The sequence below is a fragment of the Mastigoproctus giganteus genome, chromosome 14, assembly GCF_048544385.1.
Source record: "Mastigoproctus giganteus isolate SK-2022 chromosome 14, ASM4854438v1, whole genome shotgun sequence".
NCBI lineage: Eukaryota > Metazoa > Arthropoda > Arachnida > Uropygi > Thelyphonidae > Mastigoproctus > Mastigoproctus giganteus.
The window spans coordinates 96,332,019-96,349,240 of NC_143588.1; the positions used below are offsets into that span (position 1 = coordinate 96,332,019).

The 17,222-nt window shown below is 36.0% G+C and overlaps 1 protein-coding gene across 1 annotated transcript in view; it reads left to right on the plus strand.

The window, feature by feature from the left end:
• poe (E3 ubiquitin-protein ligase-like protein poe) overlaps positions 1-17,222 on the plus strand; it is an 849,790-nt gene that overhangs the window by 452,008 nt on the left and 380,560 nt on the right. Inside the window, exon 38 of the mRNA XM_090388478.1 lies at positions 4,451-4,533. Within this exon, the coding sequence (XP_090244604.1) occupies positions 4,451-4,533 (83 nt within the window). The remainder of the gene's footprint in view (positions 1-4,450; positions 4,534-17,222) is intronic.

The window sequence follows — 17,222 nt, forward strand, 5'->3', positions numbered from 1 at the left end:
CATTAACAATCAAGTGATGTGGTAAGGAGGTAAATAAGTTGAAGTCATAGGTTTCAATACTAAATATGCTAGAATAGGTATTGGAATTAATTGGTATTGGTATCAGTAATTATTTATGTTCAATCTTATTTTCTCTATTTTATTTTGGCCACAGAGGGCTCCCATAGTTTTTCTCTTCTGAGCAACTCCACCATCGTTGTCATAGTTCTCCCCCTGTTTGCATTCCATTCTTATTAATCATGATCGCATATTTGTATCTTCATTTCTTGATTATATTCCACTCAACTTGTTTCTGCCAAATATCATAGGTATTTAATTTTTCTCCTTTTCATATTTTATATCATATTTCATATATCTATCACTCAAAATATACACTACAAGCTAGCGGTATTAATTTCCACTTCTACTAACACTCTCACAGCCAAGGCCCTCTCTATGAGGTTGGGTACTTACACACCCGGCTTGCCTAGTATCCTTTAAACTCTTTTCCTTCTCTTTACATCTTTCTACTTTCTGCTCTTCGTTTTTCTGTCCGTTGAACTATTAGTGTAATACGAGGGTGATTCGGACATTCTCACTTTTCTTATTCTCACTATCTTCACCTCTATATTTTTAACTTCTTTTCCCTCCCTTACCTTGTCTTTTTCTATACCGCTACCTTGTTATTTATTATTATTATTATTATTATTATTATTTAATTTACATACTTGCGATTTAAACACGCTGCGTTCTTACATACTTTCTACTCAATTTATTAAACTAAACACACTGCGTTTGCATTCTTACATACTATCGACTCAATTATTAATCTAAATACACCATTGGGGCTACCTTACTCATGTTTCTGGAGATTAAAAATTTTTTATTTTTTTATTATTATTTTTATCTATTTCATGTTAATAGCTTCTCCATCAGCATGAGTTTGCATAGAAACACAGTGTTTGTTACATGATCAGGTGTAGCCCCCTGATGAAATACCTGATCTATGTACCAATTTTTAATTTTTAATTTATTAATTTTAAAAAAATTATAATTTTTATAATTTTAAAATTTTTTAATTCTTTAATTTTTATTTTTGAATTTTATAATTTTTATCTCTATTACCCTCCTCTCTTTTTCTTTCAGCTTTTGTACATATATACTTAATTTATTAATCATTTATACTTAATGATTTTTTTTTTTTTTTTTTATAGGTTCTTAACATTCTTTCTCTCTTTTTACTCTTCAACTAGGCTTGGCATTTTGTGATTAATAACTTCTCCATCTATATTTATTTTTATTTTATTTTACTTTCATTTGTAACACTTATATATATATATATATATATATATATATATAAGTGAAAAAAAATAAGAATGAGGGAGATAGAGAGTGATAGGTAACAAATAAAATACATATAATAATAGATAAATAATTACAAAATTGACAAAATAAGGATATTGCCACAACTTACAAATCTAGCCTCTTGTCAGATGTCAACAGCCAGGATTGCAAGCAAAGTAGCAGTATGTGTCTTCATTTCTTACGTAACCCACAAGCCAAAGAGTAAAAAGCGTAAAAATAAATAAAAATGAGAATAAAATTTTGTTACCGAAATAAATGAAAATAAAAATTTTTATAAATAAAATTTAAAAAATTTACTTGGATTTAAAAGTGGGGCGGGCGGGTTGAAAATGGCTTGTGAATTTTACAGTTGATACTATGAAGACAAGAAGTTAAAAACTGGAATCAACAACAGACATTTCTAGAAACATATAAGTTATTAGTCTAATCCAAGTGCCTTTGACTGCACTAGATTACTTCCCCATTTTCTGTTGCCTTTTTTCCCCCATTTTTCTGCCTTGTTTCCACTCTCTTGTTATTCTATTCAACACACACGCACATATTTTTTACGCCCCTTTCTCTCTCTACATTAATAATACATAGGATATTCCTTTTTTTTTTTTGTAGTTATTCCTTTTTTTCTTATAGTGATGTTATCTACATATCTATCATAGTAATGATTAAATCTGACTTTAATTTACATAATAGAGTAGAGGTGAAAAGATTGGTGAAATTATGTTGCAGTTTTTGTTAATTTTGTTACTTTTAATTAAGTCAAATTTTACATTTGTTATTGATTCATATGTTAGCAATCTTATTGTAAACAGTATTTTGTTTTACATATCAGTGCATACTTCAAAGCCATTGATGACTCTGAGGATAGATGTGAGATTTTATTCTTTCAGAAGTTGAATGTCATTAGATACCAGTGAATGAACCATGCATAGCAGTGGTTGGAAAATGGTTGATCACAAAGCATATTTTAGTCAATTGCAATGACTAAAATATGCTTTGTGAAAAAAAATAACCCAAATTGGATGAAATTCTTCTGGACATATATTATTTCTTGGATACATTAATAATACATAGGATATTCCTTTTTTTTTGTAGTTATTCCTTTTACTTGTGTGGGAAAAAAAAAAAAAAAAGAGAAAGGTTTTGTAGGTTTCGAAACAGAGGTTAAGAAAATGATAGAATATCTTTTAATATTCTTTTCTTTATCTCTGTATACACAAGACATGTTTTTCAGTTTCCTTAATCAAGAACAATACTGTACTGCTTTGACTAAATGAAAACACACTTGGTTGCACATTCAGGAACTGACTTAATCATTCCCAATGCATGTTATAATTTTGTCACCTGATCAGTTAAGAATAAGCATGGGTGAATGTTTCAAAAAATATATACACACATACTTTGAACAGGTACTTCCTAAAAGCCAATTTCTGAAGGAGGAAGAAAAACAATTGATAACCAAAGTTCAAGGAAGGAGAAATATATGGATTTAGAGAGAATTCATTTTGTAGGCAACATAGTAAATCTAAAATACAAAAGGAATACTTTTGTCGAGACAATCAAGTGCAAAGACCTCAGTTTACATACAGTTTAATGAAGATGTACGGTGACGAATCTTCTAGGAAAGTAATGGCAGAACTGGCCAAATATAGAGTCAAGGAGGGATTTTTTGGGAAAACTTTGTTTATTATTAAACCTTTAATTTTGTTATTAAGTCTGATTTTGTATGGACCCCTCCCACCAATTTGATGGAGAAAACTTTCTTTGGGTTAAAACTAAGAATAGTTACTGTCAGCATACTACATATGCCAGCTGTTAATACTCCAACAAAGTTCAGTACCTCTGGCATCATTTATTCTGTTGTTATTTGGTTTTTTTTTAGGAGCATTAGCAACTAAGGCCATATTGCTCCGGGATATGCGGTGGTCATTCCTTGACCTTTCCGCATACTCCGTATTTGGTGGTGACGGGCTCGAACCCCGGTCTAATCAAGAAGCATGTGCTACGCACTGCTGCTCCTTCCCACCTGGCTACGGAGGCGCCCCTATTTATTCTGTGACCATAACGAATGAACCATTACAAGAACTGACATACATACATATCACACAGTCTTAAACTTTTAAAACAGAATTACAATAACAGTTCTTCAGTTACAATTGTAAATGTATCAGTTTACCAGTTCTGTTGTAATTGTAATAGGATGCCAAAGCTGGGAACAGGCACAAGCCTCTTCTCATATCTGGCAATTCTAGAGATCCTGAAGAGCCAGCAGTGGAAAAAGCAGGAGTTTTTATCAGATTAAAAGTTATATACTTTGTTTGCAATTGATTTTGATCATGGAAAGACTTTCTGTCCTTACAGAATAACAAATGACATGCATTTGGCACTTATGCTTGTGCTTATGTTCAACTTACAGACAAATACTGTTATCCACAGTTCTGCCTGAGTTGCTAATATCTTTTTAGATTGTATAGCATAACTAGAATAGTTGAATCTGCTTTACATTTAAAAATCTCAGTCACTGCCAGGACAACTGTATCTAACTTACTGGCTTCTCATCAGGTTGTCTCTGTTAGTGAACATATGCAAAAGTGTAGTGAAGTAAAACTTCTATTTTTAAATTTAACTTCTGAAAAAATCATCCAACTTTCCTCCAATCAGTATCAAAAATATTTTAATTTACAAACAAATTGAGATTAAGTGGATGCAGATTTGAAGCACATCTATCTAAAAGTTTTAGATAAGTAAATCTCTAAGCAGGTAATCAAACATAAATCAAGCATGTAATCAACATGAAGAGTATGGGCTCTGTGGAATCCATAGCCTACTTTAGTCATGTGAATTGGTTATGAATAAAAGTCCCATTGTTGAGAATATTCTCAAGATTTTTACATCAGTAATTAACATTTAAGCTGTGACAGTTGCTTTGACTCTTATTTGTATGTAATGCATGATGGAAAAAACGATTTCATTCAATCCAAGTAATTTTATGCTTGGAATGATTTTTTTAACTTGGTGATTTCAGGTAATAGTACATAATTTAATCTTAATTTATTATGAATAATGTTTAATCACTGAATAATTATAAATCACTTTCTCGTTCTCTTCACAGCATCAAATAATGATGGAATCTACATGCTATTTACTGTCCTATATGGCTGATGTAGTTGGAGCCCTCAGATTTCATTTAGAAAGGTATGGTGTGTGTGTTATGAAGTATCATAGTATAAGTATAGAAAATGTTATTAGCAGTGAAAATATTGGCAAAGAATGAGAAAAACTCAATTCTTTTAGGGGGTTAGGAGAGCAATGGCCATGTGCTTAATATCGGAAGCAGGTGAAACAATATGAAAAAAAGATTCTTTCTATCTTGTTTTAGCTCAGCTGTGCTATCAAGCAATTTATGAACTTGTTGTGTTAGCCTGTGGAATCCCACTGCTGGGCAAAGGCCTCCAACTTTCTCCATTCATCTCGGTTCAGTGCCAGTAAGGGATGTTAATTCATCTCTCCACTTGATTTTCTGTCTTCCTCTATCAGCCAGTTCCTATGTGGCCACATCATAGTATCGAATCAAATTGGTCAGACAAAACTTGCCCTTAACAAACTCATGCTGTGTCTGAATTATTACTGCAGTCTTGTCTTGATGATCATGCAATGCTTCTTTAACCAGTGACTCCATTATTTTCCTCGGAACCGAAGTTAAACTAACAGGTCTGTAATTACTTGTGTCACCCTTTGATCCCCCTTTGTGAATCCAAGGATGCTCTCATATTTATGGCTAAGGGTTTGCTTACTTCCTTTACCGCCTCCTTTAATATAAATGGATAGATCTCATCCATCCCAGGTGCCTTTCTTATGTTTAACATCAACAATTTCTTCTCCACTTTGCTCTCAGTTAGTACAAAATAATCTAGCCAATATAATTCATCCCCTTCTAGAGTTTACATAAGTAAAGAAGTCTTTCCTGTTTTTCTTTACATCCTTTGCCAAATATTTCTCTGAATCTACCTTCGCTTGTCTAACCTCCTTTGTGACTTGATTACAGACTAGCTTATATCTACCATAGACTTGTGTCTATGGTAGATATAATTTTATGCATCCCATACATTTTTATTCTCTGTCATGAGTCTCATTAGTTCAAAGTATTTCTTTGTTGGTATGAAAAGTCTAGTACCTTCCGAGATTAATTCTTTGAATGCTTCCTATTTAGATTTGCTGTTGGTAATATCGCCAGTTGGTCCCACTGTATAGAATTTAATAAAAAGTCTGAGACTACTGTATTCACCTTTACGAAAGCAAAAATACTTCCCTTTACTCCAGATGGTAGTTACATCTTTAAGTGAATTCCATATCAGTATACTGATCGCTGCCACTTAGTGGTTCCTTTATCTGCAAATTCTTAATGCATGAATAAACACTGGTGATAATCAGATCAGGAGTATTACTCCCTCTGGTTGCCTCTCGAACATGATGCTGTAGAAAACAATCATCCAATAAATCCACAAAAGTTTTGATTGTGTGCAAGTGACCATCCCACAAGTTCCAGTTAATATTTTGGAAGGTTAAAATCCCCCATTATATGACATTCTGATTTACTGGCCCACTCTATTGCTCTGTATAGTTGTTCATTGTTCTCATCTGAGTCATTAGGCATATAACACACTTGTACTCTCATTTTTGCTTTCCCAGTTCTTATGTCACAACTAACTGACTAACCAATGCACTGTCCACCAATGTCAACTGGATGCACTGCCTTAGATCTTATGTGTTTGTTAGAACCCCTCCTCCCTTCCTTTCCTAATATCTGTGTGACACCATGTCTCTGATATCCCAACAATATCTGCCTTTTATGTCTTGACCAGAACTTCAAATTCATCAAATTTATTTAGTATAATTCTTCCATTGGTGTACATGCACCTGTTCTTACTCTTAGTTACCCTAACACTGCCCATGTATTTACTTGTTTCATGATGACTCTCAGCAGTTCCTCAAATCCCCAGCAACTTGCTTTCTAGGCTACTGCTCATTCCAATGGAATCAGTGAATGAATCATTTCCACCTCTGCCAGTGGCTTCTGTTAATTTAGTAGTCTATGAATCCCCACAAGATAACAGTTTTCCGATCCACCTAACACTGCCTTTATAGCATCAACAAATATTTTTCCACCCTTTCTATTTAAGTCTATCCCATTCCTGTAGAAGCACTCTCTCTTGTTAACAAGCACAGACCACACTGAAACAAATTCTCCCCCATGAGCCTTGCACAATCTCTACAGGGCCAAATTGATTGACAAGGCTCTCATCATATCCTCCCTCCTATAGTGTCTGGGAAGAATTGCAGACACTTTCAATTTTAACCTTAACTCGTGACTTTTTTTCAACATTGATCTGTACTTGTTAAGTAAGTCGTAAGATGTCATTAGTTCCAACGTGTACAATGATATTATCTTTTGTGCCCTTAAAATATATCTGTTCTACGTCATCAACTTCTGCCCCTGCCTGACAGATTTGTTGGAGAACATAGCTTGATGTCATATGCTTGGATTTCAGGGAGGCTTTTGATGCTGTTGCGCATGTATGGCTACTGTAAAAATTGGAGCAGTATGGTATTAAGGGTAGGTTGCTGCAATGGATAGAGGGGTGGTTGAGTGGGAGAGGGCAGAGACTGGTAGTCAATGGATGCTGCTCTTCGTGGACTAGTGTTATTGGTGGAGTCCCCCAGGGTTCAATATTGGACCCACTATTGTTTTATATATTTATCAATGATATTGATGGTGTATCGGGCTTAATGTCAAAGTTTGCAGATGATACAAAGATTGGCAGGGTTGTTAATGACAGTGATGGCAGTGTGCTACTACAACCGAATCTGGGCCGATGGGCTGAGAAGTAGCAACTGAAGTTTTTAATTGACAAATGCAAAGTATTGCATATGGGTAGAAGTAATCCCAGAGAAACGTACCAACTGTATGGTACTACACGTAGGGTGGTAGAAAATGTAAAAGACCTGGGAGTAATTGTGCAGTCGTATATGAAGTTTTCTGAGCAATACAGACAGGTTGCCAGAGCAAGTAATGTGGTATTATCAATGATATACAGGAATTTTGCTAGTAGGGAAAAGGAGGTGATTATTCCTTTGTATAAGTCAGTTGTCAGGCCATGCCTTGAATACTGCATACAGGTCTGGAGGCCTCATTTTAGGAAGGATGTAAAGTTGCTTGAGCATGTACAGAGAAGGACAACAAGATTGGTGAAGAGAACAAAGGGGTCCTCTCACTAGGAAAGGCTTAAGTTCTGCAAATTAAGTTCTGCAAAAAAATTGCAGCAGCTGGAGACTAGGCACCTGCGAGGTGATCTGATTGAAGTGTACAAGGCCTTGAATGGGTTGAGCATGCTGAATTCTGATGGGATTCTTCCGCTTGCTTTGATTACGAACCTAATGGTACATAAATTCAAATTGAGAAAAGACAGTTATAGAATAGATGAGTGAAAATTTGCTTTTAGCCAGCGAGTGGTTAATTGCTGGAACAAACTTCCATCTGTCATTGTGGAAGTTGTTAGTTTAAATAAATTCAAGGAGGAACTGGACAAACTTTTAAGGGGAATGGATGTGTGAAATTCGTTTTATTTTTTGGCTAATGCTACATAAGCTCATACGCTTGATATCTTGTATCACATGCCTCCGTTACTATTAATATGGGACTGTGGGCATACTTATTGGTTTCTCTTGCTTGGATGGCATCCTCTGTGCATTTACCTTCTCTGAATCTGTACTGATTTTCTGTTTGTGGTCTTCTTGATTGGTATTCCATTGTGAACCTTGCTGCAATTAATTTTTCTAACGTTGTCTTTCCGGCTGTAGGCAGGAATGCTATGGGGTGGTATGATGCCAGGTCCCTTTGCAGTTTGTCCAAGCTCTTCAAAAGGATGTTTAAGTTAGCAGTCTTCCATCCTGCTGGAAAGTAATGATGAGGTCAAGAATATTCTCACCCCTAGTACTTTCTCTAACATACTGGTACAAATAATAATCATCAACTTTATTTAAAAATGTTTTTCCCCATGGTGAGTTTCCCACCCACTTATTCTACTCAATCTGGGGCAGATTAAAGTCACCCATAACGAGATATTCACTCTTGCTTGCCCATTTCATCTGCATGTAAAGACTCGTCATCTTCACAATCTTCTGTTCTGTAGACAACTCCCACTGTCATTGTTCCTTTTTTTCCAACTAACTCAGACCACACAGATTCTATGATGGCAGACGTAACTTCAGACTCAGCAAAAGCTCTTTTCACACTCAGGCTGCTTTTGATAAGAAGAATGATACCCCCTATCTTCACTATCTTTCCTAAATACATTATACTTACCTTAGTGGAATTCATTATCATCAATTTCTAGGTGGCACCATGTTTCTGTTAGCCTTGTTATATCAGCATTAGTTGTCCTAAACAGGACTTCAAATTTAGCCATTTTTATTGACAACAGTTCTGACATTACTGTAGATACAGAGGCACCTCCGTAGCCAGGTGGGAAGGAGCAGCAGTGTGTAGCACACGCTTCTTGATTAGACTGGGGTTCGAGCCCGTCACCACCAAATACGGAGGATGCAGAAAGGTCAGGGAAGGACCACCGCATATCCCGGAGCAATATGGCCTTAGTTGCTAATGCTCCTAAAAACCAAATAACAAACAACAAACAAACTGTAGATACAGTTGATATCAAGTAATCTTGTATAGTTTACTACCCTTACACACCCCTTTATCTGTATTCCAAGTATGTATCCCATGCTTTATCTTCTTACTCATTTGAAATGTTGCTGCCAGAACATCTTATTAGCATCAGCTGTTGTGGCAACAAACAAGCATTACTTTGACTCATATCATGAAGTAAACATGAAACTAAATTACCCTTCTTCTACCCCCCCCTCCAACTAGCAGTTTCCCTGAATCCTTAGGGTATCCTCAGTGATATTGGCAAAAATCCTTGCACCACCTGTGTTCAAATGAATACCATTTCCAAAAAAAAATAGATTCCTTCTGCCTTCAAATGCGGGCCACGCTGATAAAAAAAAATTTCACCCCTAGAGCCTTGCAAATTCCCTCAAGTCTTGAGTTAATCCACAAGGCTTTCAGCATGTAATTCCTCCTATCATGTCTGGACAGAATTGCAGACAGATACACATTTTTTCAGCATAGTAACAGATGGTCAGGTCATGTAATTTAATATTGTTAGTCCCCACATGAATAATAATTCTTTCTTTACCTCCCTTAAAATCTGACTATGTTGATAACATCATCAATTGTTACTCCTGGCAAACGCACTCTGGTTCTGCACCACCTATCTTTATTTCAAAAAATGTTACCTGTTTTGCTGACAATAGTCTCCCAATAAAAATAGATCATCTTTGACCAGAGCAGTATGCACATGACCGTTCTTTTCTGGAAACTTGAATTTTGGGGGGGGTTGAATCACTGGGCTGGTCAGGAGATACTTGAGTCCCTGATGAGTATTTCCATGTCCTCCATGTCCTTGCATTTATAATCTCATACCCATATGTTATCAATATTAAATTTGAATATTGATTTTACAATCTCTACTCAGATTCCATTTCTTAAAAGTTTATAGGCCTGGTGTGGCTCAGTGGACAGGAGTGAGAGTGCAGTAGCACATGCTCTTTGTATGGACTGTGCTTCAAGCCGCCATGATTTTAAGTCACAGTTTCTGTTTCTCTCACCATGACCCACAAACTTGTACAGACATCGTAATACATGATAAACCAAATGAACTACCACACAATGATCAAAAAATAAAAATAAATTAATAAATAATTATCTCAGAATACAGAGAATGCAAAACTAACTCAAAGTATAGTGGTCACAGTGAATGAAAAGTTAAAATATATTTAAGAAATACATAACTATAAATTTTTCAGATATTGTCTCCTTGAGTCATTGTGTGTGAAAGCGACAAGTCTGTGAAGTGAATGGGAATTGATTTCCACAATGCATTTATCAGAAAAACTGAGAAACTGAACAAACTAGTACATTAATAAATTAATGTACTAGTTTGTTCTCATTGTATTTGTGTATTTCATACAAGGTTTGAAAATCAAGTTCCAGATTAAGTCATTTTAAAGAGAACCAGATCAGAATGAAAAAGTTTGTAATATACAGTGAGTCCCCGACATAAGAGATACGTTCCAGGACTTCTTACTTCAGTTGAGTTTTACGTAAAAGGGAATGAGTAATAAAATATTGCTACTATATCCCTGATATGTCAAAATTACAAAAACCACATAATATCCTCAGAAGAATGAAGAAAAATAGTTATATATTTTTAATTAGTTCTATTAAAAACTTTATCTGGGGACGGCAACGAAGTAGCCGGAGTGGCACATGAGAAAAGAAAACATAAAAGGAAGAAAAAACGCATGTTATTGTACTGTAAAAACTGATATGTACAGTGAAACTTCCCTTTAACGGACAGCCATGGGGAACGAGAATGTGTCCGTTAGAGAGAAGTGTCCGCTAACAAGAAGTCTGGGGGAGAAAAAAAGAAAGAAAGAAAAATCGTTAAACATTTTAATGTAAAATTAAATTAAAATATATACAGATTTTGAACAATATTTTTGTAAATAATATACAATTACATACACAAGAGATAAAGAAAAATCGTTAAACGTTTAATGTAAAATTAAATTAAATGATATACAGATTTTGCACAATATTTTTGTAAATAATATACATACAATTGTGCTATGCATATTATGACTTTATCTTAAGAAAAATACATACAGTAATCACATATTTTCTTCTGCACCTTCTTCCGGCTGATAATTTTGTTTTCAACATTTGTTTGGAGTGAAGAAACCATCGAAAGTCCTTCAGTATCTTCTTCAGCGGCGAAAAACATTTTTAAACGATTGATTTGTATGAGCGTTTCTTCTATTTTCATCGGTGGTTCGTCGTTAATATGTTCTTCGACAGAATGACCTCCTTCCATTTCTTCATCCTCATGAGGAACTTCTTGAAAAGTATAGATGATAATGTCGTTGATATCTAGAGCACCATCTTCTGTAGTGAGGTTCGAGTCTATATCTTTGTAGCCAGGGTCACTTGTAGCGGAAGTATCATACATTATCAATAGATGTTGAAGTTCTTGTTCTTCTTGGTGCTCCACATTGCTGTTCACAACTTCAATTTTTGTGTTTGAGAAGCCAGACTTTACAAAACAGTTCAGGACAGTTTGTTTTCTAATTGTGTTTACTGAAGAGGAAATCCATTGAATCACATCTAGGATGCTGAGTTTCTTTGCAAGGTCACTCGCACATGTTACATCGTTCATGTTTGCAATGAGATGTCTTAAAACACGTTTTCTGTAGTGAAGTTTAAAATTTTTTATTATCCCTTGATCCAAGGGCTGACACTCTGCAGATGTGTTTGGTGGCAGAAAAACGATTTGAATGATACAATTCAATGTGCGGGTGAGATGCAGCATTATCCATGAAAGGAATAATTTTTCTGTTTTGACGAATCATGTTTTGGTTAAAGTGACTTATCCATTCGCTCGTGATATCTCGTGTCATCCACGCTTTTTTATTAGACTTCCAGTCAACATTCAAAAGATTCAACTTTATGCCCTTGAAACAACGAGGATTTTGTGGTTTTCCTATAACAAGAGGTTGTTCAAAATCTCCCAGCATATTTGTACACAATAGTACAGTCAAGTGTTCCTTAGAAATTTTTCCGCCCTGGCACTTTTCGTTTTTTAGACTCATTGTTTTTTCAGGAAGCACTTTAAAAAACAACCCTGTTTCGTCACAGTTGTAAATATCCTTAGCTTCAAAATCACTACATAAATCTTCCAATTTGACGGTCCACTCTGTTACAACCCCAGTATCAACAGATCCACCTTCACCACTTACGGTTTTCCAAGAAATTTTATGCCGAGTTTTGAACTTGTCTAGCCATCCCGAAGCTTTGAACTCATTTACTCCCATAGATTTCGCAACCTCCAAAGCCTTTTCCCTAATAATAGGCCCATTAATGGGAATTTTTTTAGCACGTGCGCGACAAAACCACTCATACGTAACATTGTCAATTTGAAGTCCAACAGTTTTCGGGAATGATTTTTGAACCTGATCATTTCCACGTTGCCAAAATTGTTTGAGCAGTTCATTTTTTTCCTTTAGGATGTCGCTTACCTGCGTCTTCCCGATTTTGAATTTTGCAGCGAGATTGCGAACACTATTTTTTTGCCGATCATACGCATTAATGAGTTCGACTTTATCTTTTAAAGTTAAATGTTTACAAGAAGACATTGTGCACTTCACACGACACTGAACAAAACTGAAAACTGAAACTCAAAAGACGAAAGGCCGACAAAATCCCCCCCCCCCAATGCACACACCGAATTCATCAGAAGTTTTACACGTGCCTTAAAATTCTTGAAAAAGGGTTTAGAACTGCGACGTAAACCTTGATAAAATTCAGAGAATCGGAAATAGAAAATAAACACACGATTGAGGAAATACGTGGAAGAAACGTTCCTAGAAAAAGGGCCGTGAGCTTGCCTGCTGTCCGTTATGGGGAGATAAAATTAAGTTCTAATCTAAACGAAACAGTGCAGGTTGCCTGTCCGTGTCCGTTACAGAGAATGTCCACTAGACAGAAGCTGAAAACACGTTAAAACCAATAGAGGAGAGTTGTGGAATTTGAAAATGTCCATTGTAGAGAGATGTCCGTTAAAGAGAGGTGTCCGTTAGGAGAAGTTTCACTGTATTTCGTAGCCTTGGTTATTATAGTTGAATTCATTGGTGCCCATCCCTTCACTGCTTTTCGTATTCTTTGTCCTTTATTATTGTGTTCACTGTTGACACTGACAAATCTAAATTCCACACGATACTTGTTAATGTTTGACCTTTTTCATAATCCTTATTGTTTTAATTTTCTGATCCAAATCGATCAAAATATTAAAATACTACTACCGATTTACTACTACTGCTGTCACTTATTCTCTCTGTCAGCACCATGATGATGATGATGATGACGGTCAAAATGAAATTTTCTGTAAAGAACTTCACAGGGTTAAGGCGGAAACACTATTATCACCTCACACTAGCTCACATGCACACATTTTACTAAAGCACATTTCTGGAGGTCACTATCATAACTCAGAGTAGTGCTACTTTGTGTGTTATAAAGCAATAAAGACAGTTTGCAGTTTCTGGTTTATTGGGCTTTTCTGTTGGTGCAGTTTATTATAAACGAGTAGTAAACTCGACCTTATTGCATTTGTACCGATAGCTGGAATTCTGTGGGTTTTTACATTATTATAGTGAAATGTTGTCCCCTTAAATCTTCAGTCATATGGAAAAAAAAAAAAAACATTAATAAATTTTCAGTGTCTTCTCTTCATGCCCATTTTTTAAGCTTCGAAAACTTGTTACTCTGTATCTCATTTGTGCGTGCCATGTTTCCTGTTATTGATTGCTTTTTTTTTCCTTTTTTTTTTTTTTTTTTTTTTTGTAAATTTTATAATCCTTTAAAAAAAATAAAAATTTACGTTAAGTCCGAAGTTACATAACTCGGGCTACATAAGTCAGGGACTTACTGTATTTCAACGTAACCAACTTGAGCAGCCGCGCACTTTTAAGATTGCATGTAAAACTGTTGGAAATATTTTTTGAACACATTAGCACTGACTGCCATGAATTCTTTTGCACATTTCTTTTAATGTCCTTAGCCATAAAATCTTCATGCTTTTAGCATGGATGTCAGTTTTGGAAATAAGTAGTCTAGGGGTACAGAAATCATATTTCTTTTAAGGAGGGTGTTTGGCTCCACAGCCCATAGTTTTCCAAATGCTTCTTGGTAATCAGTACAGAATGTAGCATAGTGTTGATATGCAACAGGGAGCAGTTCTCATTTTTATTGAAAATGAGACCTTGCTCTTTGAATTCTTTTAACTAGACAATCTACAACTTGTACATAGTAGTACTCTAGTCACTGTCTTACCTGGTGGATCATGTTCTTTGTGAATGATTCCCTTACTATCAGAGAATGTTACCAACGTCACTTTGGTTTTGATTTTTGAAAACAAACTATTTTGTTTCTTGGAGAGCAAGTTGATTGCCATTCCATGCTTTATTTACAGATTGTATTCATTGAATTGAGCAAAGAGGAATCATCATCAATACTTTGGATGAGTTCTCAGTGTCTGAGCAGCTTGTCAAACGGTGAACAGTAAACCCAACATACACACACACACGTTTGCCCAAATTTTGTCATAATTGCACATATTGTTTCTCTGTTAATGCAGTTCATATGACACTTTCTTCATCATTCGAAGAGTCATTTAACAATCAAGTGCAATCATTATAAACTTTTTTGACTATTTCTGTGGTTCAAGGCATTGTTGGATATCCACAGCACTTGTCATCTTTCAAATCTTAATGGCCCTCCTGAAATCTTGGAAATCAGTAAAACACATACAAGTGAGATAGAGAATAATTACCAATTACCATACACTCTTATTACCGATTCATTATTTTCAGTTACAGTTTTTCCCAACTTAAAACAAAATTTAATATTCACTTTGTTTCAACACTTAGCACGACAATGTCTTGAATTACACAATAGCTCTAACCCAACTATGTGAAGACAATTTGCAACACATAAATAGTATGTAGAGGGAAGCAATCATGTAAGTTACCTGTTGCATCATGTCCTTACATGCCTTTGACATGCGATCAGTAGACATAGCCCTGGAACAAGTACAGGTCACTGATGAAAAAAAGCCGTGAATTAGGTCTGAATTTGAAAGTGTCTGCAATTCTGCCCAGACACGATAGGAGGGATTATATGATGAGAGCCTTGTCGATCAATTCGGCCCTGGAAAGATTGTGCAAGGCTCAAGGGGTAGAATTTTTTTCAGCCTGGACTGTACTTGTTAACAGGAGAGATTGCTTCTACAGGGATGGGATACACTTAAATAGAAAGGGTGCAAGAATATTTGCTGATGCTATCGAGGCAGTGTTAGGTGGGTCGGAAAACTGATAGCTTGTGGGGATACAAGGACTAATAGTTTAACAGTAGCCGTAGGCAGAGGTGAAGGTGATTCTTGCACAACTTCTATTAGAATAAGTAGCGACCTGGAGCGAGGGGTGTTGGGGGTTTCAGGGACGGATGTCAGTCATCGTGAAACAGGTGGGTATATGGGATGTGTTAGAGTGGCTGGGAATAGGAATAGGTGCATGTATACCAATGCTAGAAGTATAGTAAATAAATTTGATGAATTTGAAGTGTTGGTCAAGACATCAAAGGCGGATATTGTTGGGATATCAGAGACGTGGTATCACACAGATATAAGGAATGCCGATCTGGAATTTGGGGAGTACAATGTGTACAGAAAGGATAGACAGGATAGGAAGGGAGGAGGTGTTATGCTGTTAATAAAGAAAAACATAAAATCAAAAGAAGTGCATCCAGTTGATATAGATGAACAGTGCACTGTTGAGTCAGTTTGGTGTGACATAAGCACTGCGAAAGCAAAAATTAGAGTAGGAGTGTGTTATAGGCCTAATGACGTGAATGAGTACAATGAACAATTGTACAGAGAAATAGAGTGGGCTAGTAAATCGGAATGTCTTATAATGGGTGATTTTAACTTCCCAGATATTGACTGGAACTTGTGGGTTGGGCACTCACACACTAGTCAGACTTTTGTGGATTTATTGGATGATTGTTTTCTGCAGCAGCATGTTCGAGAGGCAACCAGAGAAAGTAATACTCTTGATCTGGTTATCAGCAGTGATCATCCATGTATTAGGAATTTGCAGATAAAAGAACCACTAGGTGGCAGTGATCACAGTGTACTGACGTGGGATTTACTTAAAGATTTAATTACCATCAGGGGTAAAGGAAAGGGTTTTTGCTTCCGTAAAGGCGAGTACAGTGGTCTCCGACAGTTTTTAAATTCTGTACAGTGGGATCAACTGACGATGTTACCAACAGTAAATTCTAAGTGGGAAGCATTCAAGGAATTAATCTTGGAAGCTACTAAAAGATTCATACCTATTAAGAAATATTGTTCAAGGTTTAGGCCTAAATGGTTGTCAAATGAACTAATGAGACTCGTAACAGAGAAGTAAAATGCATGGGATGCATATAAATTATCAAGCGACTCAGAAGCCTATGGCAGATATAAGTTAATCTGTAATCAGGTCACAAAGGAGGTTCGGCAGGCGAAGGCAGATTACGAGAAATCCTTGGCAAAAGATGCTAAGAAAAACAGCAAGGATTTCTTTATTTATATAAACTCTAAAAGGAAGGGGATGAATCTGATTGGTCCACTTGACATCGATGGTTCGACTGTTGATGATCCTGCTCAGATAGCAAACAAACTGAATGAGTATTTTGCATCTACATTCACACATGAGGAGTTATTAAGGTTTGAAAATGGCAGAAGGTTATCAAATTGTAGCAGGGTGCTTAATGGTCTTGTAATAACTGAGAGCAAAGTGGAAGAGAAATTGTTGAAGTTAAACGTAAGGAAAGCACCTGGGGTGGATGGGATCTATCCAGTTATATTAAAGGAGGCGGTAAAGCAACTAAGCAAACCCTTAGCCATAATTATGAGAGCATCCTTGGACTCAGGGGAGGTTCCCACGGACTGGAGATGTGCAAATGTATCCCCAATTCACAAAGGGGGATCGAAGGGTGACACGAGTAATTACAGACCAGTTAGTTTAACTTCTGTTCCGGGTAAAATAATGGAGTCGCTGGTTAAAGATGCATTGCAGGATCATCTAGACAAGACTGCAGCAATAATTCAGACACAGCATGGGTTTGTTAAGGGAAAGTCTTGTCTGACAAATTTGATAGGATA